Source organism: Taudactylus pleione, unplaced genomic scaffold (genome assembly GCF_031769625.1).
Source record: "Taudactylus pleione unplaced genomic scaffold, aTauple2 ptg000134l, whole genome shotgun sequence".
Classification (NCBI taxonomy): Eukaryota; Metazoa; Chordata; class Amphibia; order Anura; family Myobatrachidae; genus Taudactylus; species Taudactylus pleione.
Window position 1 is genome coordinate 7,245,761 of NW_028284536.1, and position 21,694 is coordinate 7,267,454.

The window sequence follows — 21,694 nt, forward strand, 5'->3', positions numbered from 1 at the left end:
AATATCTCCTGTGATAATTAAGGATTGAACTCACTGCATACTGTAACTGTGGTTATAGTATGGAGACTACATAGTGTGGTTATAGTATGGAGACTACATAGTGCTATAGTATGGAGACTACATAGTGTATTTATAGTACGGAGACTATATAGTGCTATAGTATGGAGACTACATAGTGTGGTTAAAGTACGGAGACAATATAGTGCTATAATATGGAGACTACCTAGTGTGGTTATAGTATGGAGACTATATAGTGCTATAATATGGAGACTACATAGTGTGGATATAGTACGGAGACTACATAGTGCTATAGTATGGAGACTACATAGTGTGGTTATAGTACGGAAACTACATAGTGCTATAGTATGGAGACTACATAGTGTGGTTATAGTACTGAGACTACATAGTGCTATAGTATGGAGACTACATAGTGTGGTTATAGTACGGAGACTATATAGTGCTATAGTATGAAGACTACATAGTGTGGTTATAGTACGGAGACTACATAGTGCTATAGTATGGAGACTATATAGTGTGGTTATAGTACGGAGACTATATAGTGCTATAATATGGAGACTACCTAGTGTGGTTATAGTACGGAGACTACATAGTGCTATAGTATGGAGACTACATAGTGTGGTTATAGTACGGAGACTACATAGTACTATAGTATGGAGACTACATAGTGTGGTTATAGTACGGAGACTACATAGTGCTATAGTATGGAGACTACATAGTGTGGTTATAGTACGGAGACCACATAGTGTGGTTATAGTACGGAGACTACATAGTGTGGTTATAGTACGGAGACTATATAGTGTGGTGATAGTACGGAGACTATATAGTGTGGTGATAGTACGGAGACTATATAGTGTGGTGATAGTACGGAGACTATATAGTGCTATAGTATGGAGACTACATAGTGTGGTTATAGTACGGAGACTACATAGTGTGGTTATAGTATGGAGACTACATAGTGTGGTTATAGTACGGAGACTATATAATGCTATAGTATGGAGACTATATAGTGCTATAGTATGGAGACTACATAGTGTGGTTATAGTACGGAGACTATATAGTGCTATAGTATGGAGACTACATAGTTTGGTAATAGTTCGGAGACTATAAAGTGCTATTGTACAGAGACTATATAGTGCTATAGTATAGAGACTACATAGTGTGGTTATAGTATGGAGACTATATAGTGCTATAGTATGGAGACTACATAGTGTGGTTATAGTATGGAGACTATATAGTGCTATAGTATGGAGACTACATATTGTAGTTATAGTACTGAGACTATATAGTGCTATAATATTGGGACCATATAGTGCTATAGAATGGAGACTACATAGTGCTATAGTATGGAGAATATATAGTGTGGTTATAGTATGGAGACTACATAGTGCTATAATATTGGGACCATATAGTGCTATAGTATGGAGACTACATAGTGTGGTAATAATATGGAGACTATATAATGCTATAGTATGGAGACTACATAGTGTAGTTATAGTACGTAGACTATATAGTGCTATAGTATGGAGACTGTATAATGTGGTTATAGTACGGAGACTATATAGTGCTATAGTAAGTTGACTATATAGTGTGGTTATAGTATGGAGACTATATAGTGCTATAATATGGGGACTATATAGTGTGATTATAGTACAGAAACTATATAGTGCTATAGTATGGAGACTAAATAGTGTGGTTATAGTCCGGAGACTACTTAGTGTGGTTATAGTATGAGACTACATAGTGTGGTTATAGTACGGAGACTATATAGTGCTATAGAATGGGGACTACATAGTGTGGTTATAGTACGGAGACTATATAGTGCTATAGTACGGAGACTACATAGTGTGGTTATAGTACGGAGACTATATAGTGCTATAGTACGTAGACTACATAGTGTGGTTATAGTACGGAGACTATATAGTGCTATAGTATGGAGACTACATAGTGTGGTTATAGTACGGAGACTATATAGTGCTATAGTATGGAGACTACATATTGTAGTTATAGTACGGAGACTATATAGTGCTATAATATTGGGACCATATAGTGCTATAGTATGGAGACTACATAGTGCTATAGTATGGAGAATATATAGTGTGGTTATAGTACGGAGAATACATAGTGCTATAGTATGGAGACTATATAGTGTGGTTATAGTACGGAGACTATATAGTGCTATAATATGGAGACTACCTAGTGTGGTTATAGTACGGAGACTACATAGTGCTATAGTATGGAGACTACATAGTGTGGTTATAGTACGGAGACTACATAGTACTATAGTATGGAGACTACCTAGTGTGGTTATAGTACGGAGACTACATAGTGCTATAGTATGGAGACTACATAGTGTGGTTATAGTACGGAGACTACATAGTGTGGTTATAGTACGGAGACTACATAGTGCTATAGTATGGAGACTACATAGTGTGGTTATAGTACGGAGACTATATAGTGTGGTGATAGTACGGAGACTATATAGTGTGGTGATAGTACGGAGACTATATAGTGTGGTTATAGTACGGAGACTATATAGTGCTATAGTATGGAGACTACATAGTGTGGTTATAGTACGGAGACTACATAGTGTGGTTATAGTATGGAGACTACATAGTGTGGTTATAGTACGGAGACTATATAATGCTATAGTATGGAGACTATATAGTGCTATAGTATGGAGACTACATAGTGTGGTTATAGTACGGAGACTATATAGTGCTATAGTATGGAGACTACATAGTTTGGTAATAGTTCGGAGACTATAAAGTGCTATTGTACAGAGACTATATAGTGCTATAGTATAGAGACTACATAGTGTGGTTATAGTATGGAGACTATATAGTGCTATAGTATGGAGACTACATAGTGTGGTTATAGTATGGAGACTATATAGTGCTATAGTATGGAGACTACATATTGTAGTTATAGTACTGAGACTATATAGTGCTATAATATTGGGACCATATAGTGCTATAGAATGGAGACTACATAGTGCTATAGTATGGAGAATATATAGTGTGGTTATAGTATGGAGACTACATAGTGCTATAATATTGGGACCATATAGTGCTATAGTATGGAGACTACATAGTGTGGTAATAATATGGAGACTATATAATGCTATAGTATGGAGACTACATAGTGTAGTTATAGTACGTAGACTATATAGTGCTATAGTATGGAGACTGTATAATGTGGTTATAGTACGGAGACTATATAGTGCTATAGTAAGTTGACTATATAGTGTGGTTATAGTATGGAGACTATATAGTGCTATAATATGGGGACTATATAGTGTGATTATAGTACGGAAACTATATAGTGCTATAGTATGGAGACTAAATAGTGTGGTTATAGTACGGAGACTACATAGTGTGGTTATAGTACGGAGACTATATAGTGCTATAGTACGTAGACTACATAGTGTGGTTATAGTACGGAGACTATATAGTGCTATAGTATGGAGACTACATAGTGTGGTTATAGTACGGAGACTATATAGTGCTATAGTATGGAGACTACATATTGTAGTTATAGTACGGAGACTATATAGTGCTATAATATTGGGACCATATAGTGCTATAGTATGGAGACTACATAGTGCTATAGTATGGAGAATATATAGTGTGGTTATAGTACGGAGACTACATAGTGCTATAATATTGGGACCATATAGTGCTATAGTATGGAGACTACATAGTGTGGTAATAATATGGAGACTATATAATGCTATAGTATGGAGACTACATAGTGTAGTTTTAGTACGTAGACTATATAGTGCTATAGTATGGAGACTATATAGTGTGGTTATAGTACGGAGACTATATAGTGCTATAGTAAGTTGACTATATAGTGTGGTTATAGTACGTAGACTATATAGTGCTTTAATATGGGGACTATATAGTGTGATTATAGTACGGAGACTATATATTGCTATAGTATGGAGACTACATAGTGTGGTTATAGTACGGAGACTATTTAGTGCTATAGTACGGAGACTACATAGTGTGGTTATAGTACGGAGACTACATAGTGTGGTTATAGTACGGAGACTATATAGTGCTATAGAATGGGGACTACATAGTGTGGTTATAGTACGGAGACTATATAGTGCTATAGTACGTAGACTACATAGTGTGGTTATAGTACGGAGACTGTATAGTGCTATAGTATGGAGACTACATAGTGTGGTAATAATACGGAGACTATGGGCCAAATGTAATAGGGTGTCTGTTTTGGTAAATTGCGAGTTTGGTGCTAAACTCACAATTTTTCACATCTCTCCAATGTAATAGGGGTCTGTTCACTAAAACTCGCATTTTTCAGAGTTACTAAAAATCTCCATTCTCAAACTCGCATCCAGATGTTTTCACATTGAAAACAATCAATTCGTCCAATGTAATAGAGTGTCTGTTTCAGACTCGCAAAAAAAAGATTACCAAAAGTCCCCAAATAATAGACCTGCTTCAGGCTAGCGAGTACATCCTAAGCAGGTCAGATTAACACAGAAACATGCACAGATCCATGAGATATGTACATGTTTCTGTGTGTACTTATGATAAATGTTTTAAAATTAAAAAAAAATGACGTGCACCCCCTCCCCAAAAGCATAACCAGCCCCGGGCTTTATAAAGCCTGTTCTGGTTCAAAAAATACAGGGGCCAAAATGTGTAGGGGGCCCCTGTATATTAAGAACCAGCACAGAGCTTTGTTGAACTGGTCCTGGTTCTGGAAAATCAGGGGACAAAATGAGTAGGGGTCCCCTGAAAATTCCAGAACCAGCACCGAACTCTTTCTAGCGGGGGGATAATGCCAGAGCCAGGGAAAACCTTTAACCGGTTTCCCCAGCCAAAGCATTATTCCTGACCGCTAGTCAGTCCAGGCTGGGGATCCCTGGGGAGTTGAGGACCCCCCCAATAAAGGGGTCCCCCTCTCCAGGGCACCCCAGGCCTAGACTGATAGCCCGGGGCTATCCCCGGCACCCTAGGGCGGTGGGTGCCGGGTTGATAGTGTAAAGTGTAAAATTAAAGTTTCCATATTGTCTTTGGTTGTAGAACCACAAGTACCAGCAAGCCTCCCCTGCATGCTGGTATTTGGAGAACCACAAATACCAGCATGCGTGGCATTACGGGCCTGCTGGCACTTGTAGTTCCACAACTAAAGAAATCTGTAAATAAACAAACATACACCGTGAAAGTATAACTTTAATAAAACATACATTTTTGTGCCGGCCCTACACTCCAGAAACTCTGATACCTCCACCCCACGGCCCACGTAGATGAACCTCCAACATGATGACGCTAGTGCTCGTTCAACATGTAGCAGCAAATCCGTGAATGCTTTGTGTAGATTGAAGTTAAAGGCTAACGCGTTTCTTTACTTAACCATGGATTTCTTCAGCAGCGTTTTTTTCTTTTTCTTTTGTAGTAACAAAAATTTGTTGAAACAATGGGCATACACTGCCCGATGCGGCCGACAGTTTACCGGGTAAATATCGCATCGGACGGGCATGCTGGACAATCCTGCATGCCCGACCGAGCAATATTTAACCCTCGGTCGCCCGCACACACGCTACAATTATCGGGGTGATCCGCCGATATCAGGCGGATTGCCCCGATAATTGTAGCGTGTATGGCCAGCATAAGTATTTCTTTGAGATTTAAGTCATATTTAGATAAAGTATTTTTATTTCTTTATATGATATATAGTAAGTGTTAGCACCATTTTTTTTTTATATCTTGTTTATGTAATTTGTTGGCTTCTGCTGGTGAAGTGAGGTGTAGTGTCTGCTGCCAGCCTACATGGAGTCCCCCGAAACACCGGCACAGATAACTCATGATAGTGTCTCCCTGTTATACGAGATACTCCCTGATCACCAGCCCACGTCCCTTTCATTCAATACTTTACAAAGGTCCATTTCGTTGTCTGTTTTTGTTGACCTTAATGTTGTTTTTTTGTTTTTTCTTTTAAAGCTTTAGGTACCCCTTGAATCTATCAGACGTGCCCCCTGTGGTTTAGTACATAGAGTAGCTGGAAACCAGACAGCGCAGGCTGAGTGCTCTGGATCTTTGTAGAAATCATCCGGAGCCTATAGGGGATTATAAATAATAAAATACTATTATGGGGACCAAGAATCGGTGGGCTGGGGCTGAACCCCTGTAACGTAGGGAGGTGTAGTCTAGTAACACCAGACTTCTGTAGATTCCCAAGCACAATCTCCAGCTTCCCTGTGTGACCTTATATAATGCAATAATGTTCATTGTCGCTGTAACTCCCCAGGAGATTAGTTGGAAGTTCATACTCAGTCAGTATTAAACCTGCCCCATTCTGTGAACGGCGAGCACTCCCTGCCCACTTTTCCGGGGGGCTCCACGCTATGGGACAACAGCCCGAGTAACCACCCCTCCTGAGACCCAGGACCTTCCTTGCCTTCACTTGCATCCAGAGATTTAGACCGACTCGGGTGTTCCAGGCTGCTAAACACTGTTACTGTTCATTGTCCCCCTCGTATTATCCTCCGAATGCACCAAATAAAGAGCCGACGTCAGGTTAGCCATTATTGTACATATTTGGTATCCAAATAAATGAGCGAAATACACAAAGGGTGTAAGTCCAGGGGGGGGTACTAAATACCTGAAAATAATCGTTACAGTGGGTGTACCTGCCTTATTTTCCCCACCATGTAAAGAAAGTTATTAAAAAATTACCTCAAAAATGCCTTGTTGGTAAATAAAGCGCCATAAACGCCGGTGACTGCCCAGCTGAGTAACGGGGGTGTTCTGCAAGTGTTTCTTATCGAGCTCGGTTGCTGACTCATGGTTCATAGTGAGGACCTGTCACTGCGAGGGGGGGGGTCTTATGACTTTAAAATGTCGGGTCCCCCCCACACACACTGTGGAGAGGCAGCAGGGGAGCGCCATGATAACTGGGTGTAATTGGGATGAGGGGGGGCGGGGATGGATACTTATTCTTGATGAAAACCTCCCTCACATTGACATGTCCTCTGTAGGGGGCCGTGCTGCGCCATGAAGAGCCCCGGTTTCTGTATTGTGCTCGCTGCATGGGGCTAATCAGCTTGTGCAGAAATTGGGTTCTGCTTTATAATGTCTAATGACATTCATAACCATGGGCCAATGGTCAACGGAGGCGGCCATTGTCTGTGGTGCAACCGGTACGCGCCCCCGAGATTATCCTCCCGCAGGGTGCTCAGGTTATCAAAGGTATAATGGAGATGCGTTGCACTGTGGGTAACTTATTGGGGCGATGGTCCGGGAGCTGCTGTATTGAAGGGATCACCACCTGCATTCTCAGAAATGGACTATACAGCGCTCACCTTACTGTGTGTAGTGTAGTTGGTTTATAATTACATTTCATAGACTTACTAAATGGAGTAATATAACCCGCGCACAGTCCCCTTGTGAGGTTTGTGTGTTTATTTGCTACTTATAAGCTTAATAAGATGTTGACAATGAGATTCCAGTAAAATATAAATACATTTTATTGTAGCTCATGAATGTGACATGACAAACAGACTAACTTAGGGAAAGGGAGTGGTGGGGAGACTATCCTGCTGACGAGTCCATGGATGTGGCCAGTGACTTTACCGTGTGATTGACCTGCCAGGCATGCTGGGCCTTGTTGTTCAAGATACAATTTCACAGCTCTGACTGCTTCCGTTCCTGACCTTTCATCTCATCCCTCTCCCCTCCTGACTGCTCCTGACCTCTCATCTCACCCCTCTCCCCTCCTGACTGCTCCTGACCTCTCCACCCTCTACCCTCCTGACTGCTCCTGACCTCTCATCTCACCCCTCTCCCCTCCTGACTGCTCCTGTTCCTGACCTCTCATCTCCGCCCCTCTCCCCTTCTGACTGCTCCTGACCTCTCATCTCACCCCTCTCCCCTCCTGACCTCTCATCTCACCCCTCTCCCCTCCTGACTGCTCCTGACCTCTCCGCCCTCTCCCCTCCTGACTGCTCCTGACCTCTCATCTCCGCCCTCTCCCCTCCTGACTGCTCCTGACCTTTCATCTCACCCCTCTCCTCTCCTGACTGCTCCTGACCTTTCATCTCACCCCTCTCCCCTCCTGACTGCTCCTGTTCCTGACCTCTCATCTCACCCCTCTCCCCTCTTGACCTCTCTCATCTCACCCCTCTCCCCTCCTGACTGCTCCTGACCTCTCATCTCATCCCTCTCCCCTCCTGACTGCTCCTGTTCCTGACCTCTCATCTCTGCCCTCTCCCCTCCTGACTGCTCCCGTTCCTGACCTCTCATCTCACCCCTCTCCCCTCCTGACTGCTCCCGTTCCTGACCTCTCATCTCTGCCCTCTCCCCTCCTGACTGCTCCTGTTCCTGACCTCTCATCTCAGCCCTCTCCCCTCCTGACTGCTACCGTTCCTGACCTCTCATCTCCGCCCTCTCCCCTCCTGACTGCTCCCGTTCCTGACCTCTCATCTCAGCCCTCTCCCCTCCTGACTGCTCCCGTTCCTGACCTCTCATCTCAGCCCTCTCCCCTCCTGACTGTTCCCGTTCCTGACCTCTCATCTCACCCCTCTCCCCTCCTGCCTGCTCCCGTTCCTGACCTCTCATCTCACCCCAGCCTCTTCCCACCTCTCTGCTGGACACATTCAGCTCTTGGAAGTTTTCTGATGTGTCTGCTGATGCAGCCTACGCACTTTGGGTCTGATTCCGATTTGGGAATAGAGTGAGATAGAGCAAGTAACTCTGTACCTGGACTAACCATCCTGTCTCGGAGGTCTACAGACAATTCCTTGGACTTCATGCTTGGTTTGTGCTCTGATATGCACTGTCAAGTGTTGGACCTTATATAGACAGGTGTATGCCTTTCAAAATAATGTCCAATCAACTGAATTTACCACAGGTGAACTCCAATTAAGCTGTATGAACATCTCAAGGATGATCAGTGGAAACAGGATGCACCTGAGCTCAATTTTGAGTTTCATGGCAAAGGCTGTGAATACATACGTACATGTGATTTCTTAGTGTTTTTTTTTTTTTTTTTAAATTGCTAAAATCTCAAAAGAAAAACTTTTTACACATTGTCATTATGGGGTATTGTGTGTAGAATTTTGAGGACAAAAATTAATTTATTCCATTTTGGAATAAGGCTGTAACATAACAAAATGTGAAAAAAATTAAGCGTTGTGAATACTTTCCTGATGCACTGTATATAGATTACAGTATTTCTGAAGTCTGTCACATATGGTTGCGTGCTGCATGGTACCATATTGTTGAACCAGTGAGTTGCACACGTTGTGAGTGGGGTCTGACAGCTAATCTTAGCGTTAGGTCCAGTGTAGCACCTCCTGATTTTCCTAAAAATAATTTAAATATTATATACTGTATATATAATATATATATTTTTTTAGTAGGTCAGTGAATTTTTGTAGGCCATTATGTGTCAGCTCAATCCAATAAATTGCAAAAGGTGGTTAACCACTTAGATGTAGATAAATTGTGAACCGTGTAATCAGATCAGAGCCCCTTAAAGTGACGAAAGTGCTTAGTGCTGTCAGTGCATATAATCAAATACGGTTAAAACCAAATCATGGCTACTGGTAGTTTTTGGGCCTAGTCAATGATAAAGTACATACAGAGCACATATACTTAAGATACACAATTTATTAAAATACAGCTATCTCTCACAAAGGATGGTTCATTTGGGAGCCTTTCTGGATTCTCACCAGCAGAAGATCTCGTTCCTGCAACTGTGAGTGTGCAGATTCCTCCACAGTCATCTGGTGTCAGTATATTCGGCGATGCAGGTTCTAGGGTCCATGGTGTCCACATTTGATATGGTGGAATATGCTCAGTTTCATTCAAGGCCCCTGCAGGGGCTGATCCTCTCCAGATGGAATGGCTTATCCCAACAGATCAAGGCTCAGATGATGGAGCACTCTCTGGATGTGCGCCTGTCTCTGTCTTGGTGGCTACTGACACCTCATCTCGCCAACTGTTGCCCCTTTTGGATCCCGGACTGGGTACTTCTCACGATGGATGCTAGTCTCCGGGGCTGGGGCACAGTGACCGGTCCACACTCATTTCAGGGCCGTTGGACAGCAGTTGAAGCAGCCCTGCCCATCAACATATGGAACTACGGGCCGTGTATAGGGTCCTCAGGATGGCAAGTCCTATTCTTCAGGTTCAGTCCGACAACGTCACCACAGAGACTTACATCAACCATCAAGGAGGCACTCTAAGTTGGGCAGCAGTGACAGAAGTGGCACGCATTCTGACGTGGGCGGAGTGCCAGCTCGTGGCAATTTTGGCAGTGTTCATTCCAGGAGTTCTCAATTGGGAAGCAGACTTTCTCATCCGTCATGACGTGCATCCAGGGGAATGGTCTCTTCACCAAGAGGTGTTTCAACTCCTAGTGGACAAATGGGGTCTCCTGGAGGTGGACCTCATGGCCTCCCAACACAATCACAAGTTACCAGTGTATGTGTCCAGAACAAGGGATGCCGAACCAAGCTTGGTGGATGCTTTTCCAGTTTGCGTACCTCTTACCTCCAGTATCCCTGCTTCCTCGGGTTCTTCGGAAGTTCAAGCAAGACTGAGGCACAGTCCTGGTGGCTTCAGCTGTCCCAGACATCATTGGTACTCAGATCTTCGGAATCTCTCCATCGACACTCCGTTCCTGCTGCCTCAACGTCCAGACCTCTTGTCTCAGACAACCCGGACAACCCTTTACCCCGACCTGGATCGTCTGTGACAGCGTGGCTCTTGAGACATCGTTCCTAAGGTCCAAGGGATGCTCTAGCTCAGTCAGCACGATGCTCCAAGCACGCAAACCTGCTTCGGCCAGGATATACCACAGGGTGTGGCATACATTTTTCCAGTGGCGTCGCTCTCAGGATTATGACCCTCAGGTGTTTCATATTTCCAAGATTCTGACATTCCTTTAAGCAGGAATGACCTCTGCCTTCGCCTGGCCTTGTTAAAGTGACATGTCTCCACACTGTCAGTGTGGTTCCAACAAAGGATAGTACCGCTCCCAGATATCCACACCTTTCTACACGGGGTGTCTACGGATTCAACCTCCTTTTGTCCCTCCAGTGGTCCTTGAGATTTGGTGGTTCTTCCGGTCCTCCATTTGAACCACTAGATTTGGTGGATCTCAAGTGTTTAACAGCTAAGACTTTCTCTCCTGGCTATTGCTTTCTGCCAGGTGTCAGAATTGTGGGTGCTCTCCTATCGCTCCCCCTTTCTGATATTTCTCCTGGACAGGGCTGTGCTTCACACTCTCCCTGAGTTTCTTCCTAATGTGGTTTATTATTTTCATAGTAATCAGGAAATTATTGTACCAGCCTTTCAGTCACCTGACCTCTCGGCAGATGAATCCTCATTGGATGTGGTCCGTGCTCTCCGGATTTATGTGGACAGGACCAGTTCCCTTCAGAAATCAAACTCCTTATTTGTGCTCTCTGGATTTCACAAGAAAGGATGGCCAGCCAATTAACAAACATTGGCCAGATGGCTTAAAGGCAGGCCTGCCAGTTCCGGCTTCTGTTAAGGCTCATTCTACTCGGTCTATGAGCTCACCGTGGCGCCTCGGCTGTTCAGCTTTCTAAGGCGGTCACATGGTCTTCCAGTCAGACCTTTTGAATCCTTCGCCTCTTAGGATGCTTCCTGTGGGTGCCAGATTCTCCTCTCAGTGCAGGAGTGTCCCCACCCTTAAAAGGACTGCTTTTGGATATGCCCAAGGTCTCCCTGTGGAGCTTATGGACCCTGAAGAAGAAAATAAGTTATGGTAAGAACTTACCTTGGTTAACTCTTTCTTCAAAGTCCATAGGGTCCACAGGGCACCCAGCCTTTGGCTGCTTACCAACTGAGGTGGCTTCGGGGGATGGGGTATGGGGAGTATGGACAAGTGCATCCTGGGAGCAAAAGCTTTAACTGCATGGTGCTCGGGTTCCAGATCCAACCTACACCCCAAGGTCTCCCTGTAGACCCTATAGACTTTGAAGAAAGCAAGTTAACCAAGGTAAGTTCTTACCATAACTCTCATCTTTATTAATATTTTGGGAGATGCAGCTTGTAGAAGTGCACATGGAGCTGGGCCGACCTGAGACGCTGGTGGTACCCAGTGCTGTAAAGCTGCAGCTATCTGGAGATGGCAATGTATGTAATAGGATGGTCATTTTATGTTCTTCATCTCCTGTTTCTTAGATCTCTGGTTTTCAAAATGTGTAGAAGCTATTTCAGGTCATGTGAGTGAGGACAGCCGCACAGGGGCCTATTTTATTTATCAATAAATATTTGCAGCTTATTCCCCAAATACACCAGTTACCAGGAGTTAACTGCAAATATTTAGCATCCCCCGAATGTGTGACAGAGTGTCTGCAGCAGATATCTCCAATACCTGCTGAGATCCCTCCATTCCTGCCCGCAGCCACAATCCCCATAGATTCACTCCTGGCACATCGCAGGGACATGTTCCTTCCAGAGCCCCTGCCTGTGTTTGGAATGCTCTGTGAGTGATGTTGCCTCTTTGCAGATACTACGACATTTTAAGCAGGTGGACGTCTCAGTACATCTCCCGGCGCCTGTGGCATTTGCATATTTTCTCATCGCAGCTATGTACAAATTTGCAGCTGCAGCGGCAATAATGTACAGCTCTGAATCAGACATGTATATATGCACTAGCCCTTGGTGTACATAGGAGGGGAGCCCTGCATTGCTACAGCTGGTTGGAATCCATTCTGGGGGTCTCCCCTCTATGAATCAACCTTCCCGGGCTGATTAAAACCTAGAGCTGGCTAATATAAGATGATAGGGACCCTCTGCTCTCCGTGACACACACACACACACACACACACACACAAATTGTATCACTACCTCCCAGGGGTGTATCTAATGGGTGCAGGTGTGCGGTGCAACCTGCATCCATATTTTCCAATACTTATCTCTCCGAGGTCCAGCGTCGGGCATCTCAGCCCTGCCCATCAACATATGGAACTGCGTCATGTGCAGTAGGCAATCACCGGGAAAAGGGTTGCCGTGCCATTTTCCTGGCGACCTGCGCAGTGGCGGATCTAGCTGGGATGCAGCTGGTGGCTATGGGCCCCTGCACAACAGCAGCCAGTGGCTCGCTGTTGTGCAGGGCATGGGCCCATAGCCCCTGCAGCCAACAGTGCCACTGTGCCTGCTGCCAATGTCCCCCAGGAGGGGGCCCCGGACAAGGAATGCACACTGGTCTCCTCTCTTAATATGCCCCTACTACATCCTATAAGCAAAGGTGTAGCTACCATATGTGCAGGGAGTTCGGCTGCTACATGGTCTGAGACCCAACCCTGGCATCTAGTGCTTACCTTACACCACAGTGACAGAACAGCTGCCGTTCACCCATATCAGCAGTTAGCGGACATGAAACCTGCGCATGCGCAACTTCCCACCATATTTTCCAAGTTCCTCTCTGTCTGCAGCTTCGGACATGGCCCCGAGTGTCCCGTAGAGTGGGAGGCACCATGAGACTCTATATGTCAATGTGCCACCACCACACAATATATTCATATATCCTGCTGCCACCACTGCATCTAAGCAGTACAGTGAGTAGGCACACCACAACGTCCAGCTACAAATGCTCCTGGCTGCCCCTGGACAATCCAGATAAACTGTACCTGTTACAGAACTCTGTGTTTTACCTTATCCTGATTCTAGTGTCTGCCAATACCCTGCCTGCGTCACACCTCCCTGCCATTGAGGCACCTTGGATGGAGAACTTTGGATTTGATTTAGCAAAGAGGTGTAGAGAACAGATGAACAGACAACGGACGGAAGGTGAGCTGAGCTTTCCCTCATTGTCCAGTGATAATAAAGGCCAGTGCTCTTGTGAAAATCATAATTTAAAGAGAAAAATTTAAAGTGCTTGGTGGCATTAAGGACGCCCCCTGGGCAGTACTAGGCACACTCGCTCTTGTGAGTTGTCTTTAGAAGCTATAGGGGACCCCTTCACAATGTTGCTGTGGGGCCCACAAAGTCTTATCTACACTCCTGCCTAGAAGGGGAATGAGCTGCTCAGGACTTCTACAAATTTACACTTCTATATTTTTTATTAAAAAAACAATGAACAGGTACACAGGTAATTTTCTATGCAGTATTGTCAGCCATTGCTTACTGTTTCTATAAATGGTGGAAAATTGCAGTGCCATTTTCTTTTGTGATTGTTGCAGCTTTAGTAAGAATTCCCCTTTGGACTTTTCAGGTGGATGTAGTTTTTTTGCTGACCCAGTTAACCTACAAACCCCTGAGTATAACCTGCTACTAATAGGGGAATCCAGAAGAGAGTTATATAGTGGGAGGAGTAGGATCCACAGCAGCACAGAGTATACCACGAAATGTGTCGGTTAAGATGGCTGCATGTGACAGAGACAAGGCTGCCGTCAGAAATTGTTGGACCCGGGACTAACAAAATAGGCAGCCCCCTGTGTGTTTCTGCAAATCCAGCCCCACTGTGTCACTCCACCCAGACCCCATTTGTCTCCCCAACCAGACCCTTCTGATTCTCCATCCAGTCTACCTTCTGGCTTCCTAGCCAGCACCATTTTGTCTTCCCAGCCAGCACCCGTTCTGTCTCCAGCCAGCTCCACTTCTGTCTCCCTAGCCAGCCCCTTCTGTCTCCTTAGGCAGCCCATTTCTATCTCTCCAGCCAGTTCCCCTTCTGTCTCTGCAGCCACCCCCCTTCTGTCTCCCAGGCCAATCCCCCTTCTGTCTCTCCAGCCAGCACCCCTTCTATTTCTCCAGCCAGCTCCCCTTCTGTCTCTTTAGCAAGCCCTCATCTATTTCTCTAAGTCCCCCTTTCTGTCTCGGCAACCCCCTTTATGTCTCTCCAGCCATCACCCCTTCTGTCTCTCCAGTCAGCACCCCTTCTGTCTCTCCAGCCAGCTCCCCTTCTGTCTCTTTAGCAAGCCCTCATCTATTTCTCTAAGTCCCCCTTTCTGTCTCTGCAACCCCCTTTATGTCTCTCCAGCCAGCACCCCTTCTGTCTCTCCAGCCAGCACCCCTTCTATTTCTCCAGCCAGCTCCCCTTCTGTCTCTCCAGCCAGCACAACATGATATGAGGTGAGGAATTGAGGCAGTGAGAACAGGGTTGCAAGTGAAAGGGGCAGTGACTATGTAAGAAGGGGAATGTGGGGGTAGCAGGAAGCCACAGAATGAGAGTTATATAGTGGAAAGATCAGTGTGTCCTAGCAACACAGAGTATATCAGGAGATGAGCAATGTGAGTGAGGACATGATGTGAGGAGGGGAATGGAAGCAGCAGTCTGAGAGTTATATAGTGAAAGGAGCAGGATCACCAGCAGCACAGAGTATATCAGGAGATGATAAGTGTGAGGCTCCTGACAAGGTGGTGAAGCCACCCAACTTGTTTTGTTTACTTTCCTTTCTGACAGTGTCTTCCTCTTGGAAGAGATTTAGATATTGGGAAATGTGTTTTCTGTGAGTTGGGTAATTCTGACTTCCTGCCTATGATGGGTGTATAACCGCTCCCTCAGTAATCACAAATATTGAACAATGTATTCAGCAGAGAACATTGTGTCCCAATGATGGATAATTTGTTTCCTCTTTACCTCGTCCTGTCCCAGTCACTAGTAGGATTATTTTCAGAGGTTTGCCGACCCTGACCCATATTGCTAGGGCAAGAATAAAATAATGCCTGTCACCTACAGACTAACCCTCACCGCTGACGCCAAGCTGAAAGTTATATTGTGGGAGGAGCAGGGTCCCCAGCAGCACAGAGGATATCAGGGGTGATGAGTTAGTAAGGACAGGGCTGCATGTGACAACGGCAGTGACATGATGTGAGGAGGGGAATGGAGGCAGCAGGACATCACAGACTGAGAGTTATATAGTCAGAGGAGCAGTGCCCCCAGCAGCACAGAGTATATCAGGAAGTGTTTCATTTATTTAAAACTTTCAACACAATTTACAATATATACAGTATATAAATAAATAAATAATACATAATATGAAATTAAAAACATGACATACAGAACTACAAATTTACATATATTGAACAAAATTTATAAAATCTAGATATTCATAAACTATAACAACCTAACCAACTACTGAAACCAACCACCACCCTTACTAACACACCACCTAACCCTACACACTTATGTTTAAGAAAAACTGAGCAAAGCTATTTAGAAGTATGCAAACCTATTCCATCAAACAAAATTACTCAAAATCTATGGGGTTGTGAATAGGAATAAAAAAGAACCTAAAGCTAGACTTAGAGAGGACTTCCACCATCCACTCAAGGGGGTTTCAAGTGGTTCCACAGTGAGACCACCTGACAGCATCCATTTTCTTATCCAGAACCATGATCCTTCTACCTCTTGCAGAATCAAATCCACCACCACTTCACAGGGAAGGACCTTATTTCTTATGGAAACCTGACACCGTGCATTCCATGTGTGATATCTAACCGCTAAACTGACTAAATAAATAATGGTCAAATTAAATCTATCATATCTTTTGAATGCTCCATAAGCCCACTCAGGGTAACTAAGCCCCGAAAGGCACAGGATACGTAAAGCTCTTGAAACTCTTTTATACATTTTTACATTAAAGGGTCTCTTGATCAAGAAATGGTCCATCCTCTACACCCTCCCCTAGACATTCCTCCTGTGGACAACCATGATTACTTTCATTTCTCTACCTCATGTTCCCGTTAACGTAAAGCTTCCCATGGAAAAAAGGCAAAGCAATATCTCTGAACTTCAATGGTATTCTCTCTGAATGAATCAAAGCCGACCCTACTCAAGCAACATCGCATGGGCAATCCCTTAATGATACTGGTACATGAAATTGGGTCCAAAAATCCTCTCTACCAACTCCTTCCTAGAAAGGCTTTTGACTAACACACACACACACACTTTAGCCCCCAATGCTTTGTCACTTTCAAGCAGTGGATAACATAGAATAGAAGATTCCCACACTGAATTGGGTACTGTTTATTGGACCTTCCTCTAACCAAAGCCTGAGGTAAAGAGATACCCAAAACCACTTACCAATTATAGGGAGTCTAACAGTAGGCTCCTGAACTTGAAACAACAAGTGTTACAAAAAAAATAATGGTTGACCATACTGAAACCTCCTATCTATCCGCGATATATATGTGATGCCCCTCTTGACTACATGTATTCAGTTACCCAGAAGTTACATCATCAACAGAGAAGACGCACGCATAGCTGATCAGATGGGTTTTGCACAAGTCAACAATTTAGAGTGGCATAGTCGCCATGGTTAAAACAGAAGCCTAAAATATTTATCTGTGAACTGGCCTGGGAAGGCTATCCGGTAGGCAAAAATCTTCACCTTCCTCCCCATCCAGAAAGCCACACTTTTCACAGTTTACTCTGGAGCACAAAGCTTCCAAGTATTCACAGATTAGATCTTCCACTTCACGTGCCTCTGCCACTATTGACAGGACTACAGTGACATCATCTGCATAAACCACCACCTTCAGAGGGAACTCTGAGCCCAGTTGCACCTATATACCCTTCTGATGAGGAAGAAGGCCCACGCCTACACTCACGCTTCACCTCGTGACTTATTCTAGTCTCCTGCAAAAATAAAAAAGCCAAATTTCCCAGACCCCTTATTCGAGGAACTAGGACCCCAAATAACTCCAACTTTAGGAAAAGCCGCCTTTCCCTCAATGACACCCAATGTGCCATCAGTTTTGTAAGCCTCTTCCTGAGACAGGTCATCTACAGTTTGAGAAGGCCCAGCTTATGTTCTGACCATTTTGTAAGGTCCAAAAACCCCTCAACCTCACAGACAGGTGCTCCACTTGGCTCTATTACTGAACCTGAAAAGTCTTTTGATACCACCTCTGCCAAATTGTGCGTTTCCTGTACTACTGTACCATCATTTCTACCGGATGATTTCCACCTTCTCCACTACTAATTCATAAACCACCAGGTCCCATTCCAAAGCTTCCTACACCTCCTCACCACTTTCTCCTCTTCCCTTTATCTTTTTCTCCTTGAACCAAAGCAACACTTCTCTTTGACAATAAATAGAGAAGTGGAAATCAAAGGACGATATACAAATGTGTCCATATACACCTTTTCTAAAAATCGAGCCGCGTGGCCAAATTTGCCATGTCTTTTGAATCTGTGTATTATCCACGCCTTGTGATTTTTCTTAAAATTTGTTACTTTAATCCTATACTTTTATATGAATACTTTTGCAGGAAAAAAGAAATTGGGATCTATCTAATTGCTACTCATTGTGGTGCATCTTAGCTGTGACGGCATCTTGTGTCAAATGAAGAAAAAAAAGGAAAGGTGTATGAGGACACATCTGTATCTTTAAAACTCAGGGGAAATGTTTACATACATAAATGTTACAACAACATAAAACCATATGTGTTTCTTCTGGAAAGAACTGAGGACCTCATTCAGAGTCTTTCGCTAGCGCTGTGCGCTCGCAAGCGGCCCGTTGGTTTGTGTATGCACATGCGCACGCTTCATTCTGCGCGTGTGCGAACTACTCTGTGCGATCGCAGGCCACTCGCTCACCCAGCAAAGACAGCCCAGTGAAATGAGTGACAGGAGAGGCCGTTTGTGGGTGGTAATGGGCAGGAGACTAATAACGGGGGTGTGGAGGTACGAATGCAGGTGTGCATTAGTGTTTCAATGCCGTTTTAGAAGTGTGCATAATTAAAACGCAGCATCATAGTACACGTCACATGCCTGTTTTTACGCTGAAGTCCTTGCAGTGCTTGCAGTAGGGTAAGGCAACCACAAGCACTGCGATCGCTTCTGATTGTGCTCGATGTACCAATGTTTTAATACACTTCCTGGAGATGATGTGTGCTAAGATATGGTGGGCATGCTTATGCCTTGGCGAGCGATCGCTTCCCGTGGCGTCACTTTGACAAATTTGCATACGCCGGGGGCGAGCGATCACATCTAGCAAGAGACTGAATGAGGTCCTGAATGAGGCTGATGTCCTTCTGGTGTATTTCACTCTCCTGAACAAGGTACCTCGAGAAAGATCAAAGTATTGAAACGCGTTGGGACCTAGGGATTTAACTCACTGAAGACCCTGCAGCCACACTACTCTGCCTTCTGAGGTATTTCATTGCTCTGTATCAGATCCGGACTTTTACATTGAGCTACTCCTCACATCTATTATTTTGCCTCAATTAAGAGTGTTTTTGTGGACTGTTTGTGGGCTTTTAGATTTTATTTTATGAATTAATGAACAATAAAATGTCTTCGGAATTTTAACTGTGGAGATGAATAATTGTAACTGATGATGAATATATCATTGAAAAATCTCCACTAAAAGAAATAGTTATGTGTTTTTTCACTAAAGCGAATCCTAAGTGAGTAGGGTACGTCAGTTTACCTGTCTTTCTGGGGTGGGCCCACTCCTCACACCAACCTTTATATGCATGTGCGTGAACTTCATTGAAGTGAGCATAGTACATCAGATTTTGTACATACACACTGGAGGATAATTCTCTAGAGATAGTTGTTTGCCGATCACAATAAGCATTGTACACATTGTCGGCTTTTCATTTTTTATTTCCATATGTAAACATCGTGGAGGTGAATTTGTTCCGGAGAGTGAAATACGTCAGAAGAACATCTGTCTCATTTCGTTCTTTCCAGAAGAACACATATGGAGCATGATTCAGTACTGTGATTGCGGCAGTGATAGTATGCTAATTCATTACAATCACTATAACCTTGCAGCACAACATAAGGACGCTCGCATTACTTTTCTCACATCTGTAATACTTAGCAAGACTGTGAAACCATCGGTAACATGGAGAATCATTGCAGCCTCACACACACACTTACACAGTCTCTGACCTTACTCAGGAATTACTAACCTCATCACACGCAGTGATTACACAAGACTGAGATACCATCGGTAACATGGAGTACCATCACAGCCTCACACACACTTACACAGGCTCTGACCTTACTCAGGAATTACTAACCTCATCACACGCAGTGACTACACAAGACTGAGAAACCATTGATAACAAGGAGTACCATCACAGCCTCACACACACTTACACAGGCTCTGACCTTACTCAGGAATTACTAACCTTATCACACACAGTGACTACACAAGACTGAGAAACCATCAGTAACATGGAGTACCATCACAGCCTCATACACACTTACACAGGCTTTGACCTTATTCAGGAATTACTAGCCTCATCACACACAGTGACTACACAAGACTGAGAAACCATCAGTAACATGGAGTACCATCACATCCTCACACACACTTACACAGGCTCTGACCTTACTCAGGAATTACTAACCTCATCACATGCAGTGATTACACAAGACTGAGAAACCATCAGTAACATGGAGTACCATCACAGCCTCACACACACTTACACAGGCTCTGACCTTACTCAGGAATTACTAACCTCATCACACGCAGTGACTACACAAGACTGAGAAACCATCGATAACAAGGAGTACCATCACAGCCTCACACACACTTACACAGGCTCTGACCTTACTCAGGAATTACTAACCTTATCACACACAGTGACTACACAAGACTGAGAAACCATCAGTAACATGGAGTACCATCACAGCCTCACACACACTTACACAGGCTCTGACCTTACTCAGGAATTACTAACCTCATCACACACAGTGACTACACAAGACTGAGAAACCATCAGTAACATGGAGTACCATCACAGCCTCACACACACTTACACAGGCTCTGACCTTACTCAGGAATTACTAACCTCATCACACACAGTGAAATCCCAAGCTGCTTATGGCATTACAGTGGATAATTTATGCATGCCCCTGCAAGGCATGCCTGCGCTTCACTGACCACCCCCCATGAACTCCCCCAAATGGTACTTCCTGTCAATCACTCTGTGATGGGTCTGCTTAGTCCTTGCGATCGCAGTCCCGACCACTGTGGCTGGTTTGCGCACTGCGATACATATGCATGCTCAGAATGCCTCAATTGGCTGATAGTATGCGTAATCACAATTTTAAAGGTATAGCGCCCTTTCATTTCCACTTCTCTATTCTTTGTAGTCCTGTTTTTGTGCAGGAGTAAGTGCACATTTGGCTGCTGTTTACACCTATTTATGCACCATAAATACTTGTTTTAACTTCTCTTTGACACTTTCACTGCCATTTTTCTAAGTAGGAATACAGGGTCACCATCAGCATTCCTTATGTGGGGGGTGGGGTTGGGATGTAGGCGGGTTGCACCAGCCGAGAGGCTTGCCCGCTATTCCGGGGGGGGTCAGACTATTTTGGGGTACCCAATTAGACAATACCAACAGGAATTACATACCTTGTTACAAAAGGGTTTACAAGAAGGCATACTCACTACCAAAGAAAACAATTTCCCGAACACTGCACACCCCATCATCCCAGTTTATTACCATCTCCCTAAAATCCATAAAGACCACATCAATCCACCAGGTCGACCCATAGTATCAGGAATAAATTCACTCACTTTGAATATTTCCCAGTATCTAGATATCTACTTACAACCATATGTTAAACAACAGAAATCATATCTTCAAGACACTACAAGTATACTCAATAAATTAACACAAATAGTATGGGATCAGGACCTCTGGCTGGTAACCAGCGTCGTCACGTCCCTTTACTCAGTTATCAAACACAA

The 21,694-nt window shown here is 44.2% G+C and overlaps 1 protein-coding gene across 1 annotated transcript in view; it reads left to right on the forward strand.

Moving 5' to 3' along the window:
* LOC148523422 (uncharacterized) overlaps positions 1 to 21,694 on the forward strand; it is a 69,707-nt gene that overhangs the window by 12,366 nt on the left and 35,647 nt on the right. The window contains exon 5 of the mRNA XM_088473297.1: positions 13,701 to 13,820. Within this exon, the coding sequence (XP_088329423.1) occupies positions 13,701 to 13,820 (120 nt within the window). The remainder of the gene's footprint in view (positions 1 to 13,700; positions 13,821 to 21,694) is intronic.